This window comes from Nanorana parkeri, unplaced genomic scaffold, assembly GCF_000935625.1.
Source record: "Nanorana parkeri isolate BGI_ZX_2015 unplaced genomic scaffold, ASM93562v1 scaffold2136, whole genome shotgun sequence".
NCBI classification, from domain to species: domain Eukaryota; kingdom Metazoa; phylum Chordata; class Amphibia; order Anura; family Dicroglossidae; genus Nanorana; species Nanorana parkeri.
The window spans coordinates 10,353-13,461 of NW_017308404.1; the positions used below are offsets into that span (position 1 = coordinate 10,353).

At 54.9% G+C, this 3,109-nt stretch overlaps 1 protein-coding gene across 1 annotated transcript in view; it reads left to right on the forward strand.

The window, feature by feature from the left end:
* The window catches only part of CUNH11orf58 (chromosome unknown C11orf58 homolog), a 6,451-nt gene extending 4,494 nt beyond the window's left edge, over window positions 1-1,957 (forward strand). Inside the window, exon 5 of the mRNA XM_018572800.1 lies at window positions 1,374-1,957. Within this exon, the coding sequence (XP_018428302.1) occupies window positions 1,374-1,672 (299 nt within the window). The 3' untranslated portion in view covers window positions 1,673-1,957. The remainder of the gene's footprint in view (window positions 1-1,373) is intronic.
* The last annotated feature ends 1,152 nt before the right edge of the window (window positions 1,958-3,109 follow it).

Here is a 3,109-nt window from a genome sequence, read left to right on the forward strand (position 1 = left end):
CTAGGGCAGTGGTTCTCAACCTGTGGGTCGGGACCCCCTCGGGGGTCGACTGACGATTTGCCAGGGGTCGCCTAGTGGCTCTGGGCCGCCGGGAGAGAAACACTTTCTCCCGGAAAGGTCGGGACCTTTCTCTGCTCTTTTTTTTTTAAATCGGGGGGCCGCCGTAAGTCAGAAACCCCCCACCATAGCTAGATTCCTATTGGCTATTTCACTTTGCAAAAGCCAATGGCAAACTAGCTATTGCACCCTCCCTCTGATGCTGCCAATCAGCAGAGGGGAACCTGCAGTTCTCCATCAGGTCCCCTTCTACTGATTGACAGCAGCAGAGGGCGGGTGCAATATGTATTCAAGCAAAAAAAATATGTAAGACGCACCTCCTAGCTACGCATTCCATGTTCCCGGTCCGCAGCTGCAGAGATCGGATAATGTCTCAGTACCTGGGATTGGCACTGCGCGCTGTCAGCTTCCTGGCGGGCTCGGCACGTGGAGCAGCGATCCCTATCACTGACAGTACCGCGGAGTATGCACCTCATACGTTATATAGCCGCACACTTTAAATCCAATTCTTCTAGTTCCAGCTGCAGAGCCCGGTCCGGTCTTTGCCTATAGCAGCGGTTCTCACCCTGCGGGGTCGCTGTGCAAGGTGAGAGTCCTCCTCAGCCCTCTCCTAGCGCAGCAGTGTCGGTTCTCCCGCCACGCCGCCAGATGTCGCTGCAGCAGCCGCGTCATCCCTAAATTTTACCGTTGGGGGTCACCACAACTTGGCAAATGTTACCAAGGGGGGTCCTAGAAAGGTTGAGAACCACTGTCCTAGGGGAAGGTGCTTAGCTGGGATCAGTTGAAGGAGAGGTCCTAGGGGGAGGTGCTTAGCTGGGATCACTTGAAGGAGAGGGCCTAGTGGAGGTGCTTAGCTGGGATCACTTGAAGGAGAGGTCCTAGGGGGAGGTGCTTATGAGTCATCTCAGGCAGGGGAGGTGCTTATCTGGGATCACTTGAAGGAGAGATCCTAGGGGGAGGTGCTTAGCTGGGGTTACTTGAAGGAGAGGTCCTAGGGGGAGGTGCTTAGCTGGGATCAGTTGAAGGAGAGGTCCTAGGGGGAGGTGCTTAGCTGGGATCAGTTGAAGGAGAGGTCCTAGGGGGAGGTGCTTAGCTGGGATCAGTTGAAGGAGGGGTCCTAGGTGGAGGTGCTTAGCTGGGATCAGTTGAAGGAGAGGTCCTAGGGGGAGGTGCTTAGCTGGGATCAGTTGAAGGAAAGGTGCTTAGGAGTGATCACAGGCGGGGGAGGGCTTTGCTAAACCGGGAAACACGTGTCATTGGCCGGCTGTGTGGAAATGACACAACTAGCTGAATCTCTGATTGTTTCTCTCCTTTACAGCCGAGCAGTTCAGAGGAGATGCCGCTGCCGCCTCCCCCTCCCCCACCAGAAGAGGCCCCTGGAGCAGATGGACATTCAGATTCAAGTAGCAAAGAAAGCTCTAAGAACCGCAAAAAAAAGGCGAGAGCGGAGGCCAAGACCTCGGAAGCCAAACCCGCGGAGGCCAAGACCTCGGAAGCCAAACCCGTGGAGGCCAAGACCTCGAACAAAGCGCCCAGCGATAAGAACGCCGCCCCTGAGCGCAAAACCAGCAAGTGCAACTACAAAATGCAGTTCGTCAAGTCCAGCAGCTCCTAACCTGCATGTGAGGGAGGAGCCACAGATCTCAGATGGGCCGAAGGTAACCACCCCCCTTCCCTCTATTCAAATTACCACCTGTCACCCCTTTCTGGGTGGAGCTTATAACGAGGGTGGAGCATTATGTCATCCAATGTACACTCTCATGTGGACCTTCCCCCACCCCCGGTGTCAGGATTTCCTTGGTGACTCCTCCTACAAGGAAATCCTGAGCACAGACCTGCTGAGAGGAGTCTGGATGCCGGCTGTGGACTCGCAGCCATCACATGACCTGCCGCCATTTTTGGTTTTAGGGAATGGGAGTGACGTGCCCCGGCGGTGGAAGGGTTAATCCTGTTTTTAGCTGACGGAATATTTTTCTTTTATACTTTTGGCTGTTCACAATCCGCCCGAAATTCTCTTTTGTTGAATAAACCCGGAATATTGTCTCTTGTTTATGGCGTTTGCTGTGTCTTCCGCTTATCAGGACGCCCCCTAGAGGAGCTACTCAACCTGCCTGGAGGTGTGTACATGTTCCCCCTCCCCCATCCTGCCATGTGACTGCACCCAGAGTGACAACACTAGTCAGGGCCTACAGAATCTGTGTCACTGTCCCACCCCCTGCTAGTGAATGTTATCACCCCTGGGCCCCTCCCCTGCGTGTGATTCCAACTAAGTACCTCCCCCTCGGCCCCTCCCCTGCCTGTGATTCCAACTAAGTACCTCCCCCTGGGCCCCTCCCCTGCGTGTGATTCCAACTAAGTACCTCCCCCTCGGCCCCTCCCCTGCCTGTGATTCCAACTAAGTACCTCCCCCTGGGCCCCTCCCCTGCCTGTGATCCCACTTATTGCCTCACCCCCCAGCCACTCCCTCTTAGTCTGATTTCAGCATTTGCAGATTTGGGTGACGGTACAGGAAGTGGATTTCGGAATACAGAAGTGTATTTGATGGTGTTGGATAATGGCCGGAGATCCTCTTTAAGAGTTTCTTTTTTGATGGTGCAGGTGACGGTTACATTTCCTGTCAGGTGGGGAAATCCTCCCTCACGCTTCCTGTCTCGGTGACACTGACCCATAAAATGGGTGGAGTGGTTGTCACCAGAACAGGAAGACAGGCAACTAGTTCTCACCCTTCCCCCGCTGTATCCTCTTGGAGAGATTTCCCCGGGCAGGAAGTGAGAGGAAATCCTCCCTGGCGTGTGACAGATGCGGTGCGTGGTGTACATCCTCCATGTGGAGTCGCTTCATCCCAAATGGAGACGGTTGTAGCCGGAGTGTAACTTTAACCCTTTGCTGCCGCCGAGGCTGTTACAGCGACTCCATGTAAACAATCTCCCGGACTTTGTCTTCTCTGAAGGATGCCGGCTGTGTAATAAAGCTGTGGGTGGGAGAAGGGTTTGGGGGGAGGTAAAGGGAGGTTGGGGGGGAGGAGGTAAAGGGAGGGAGGTGGGGTGGAGGT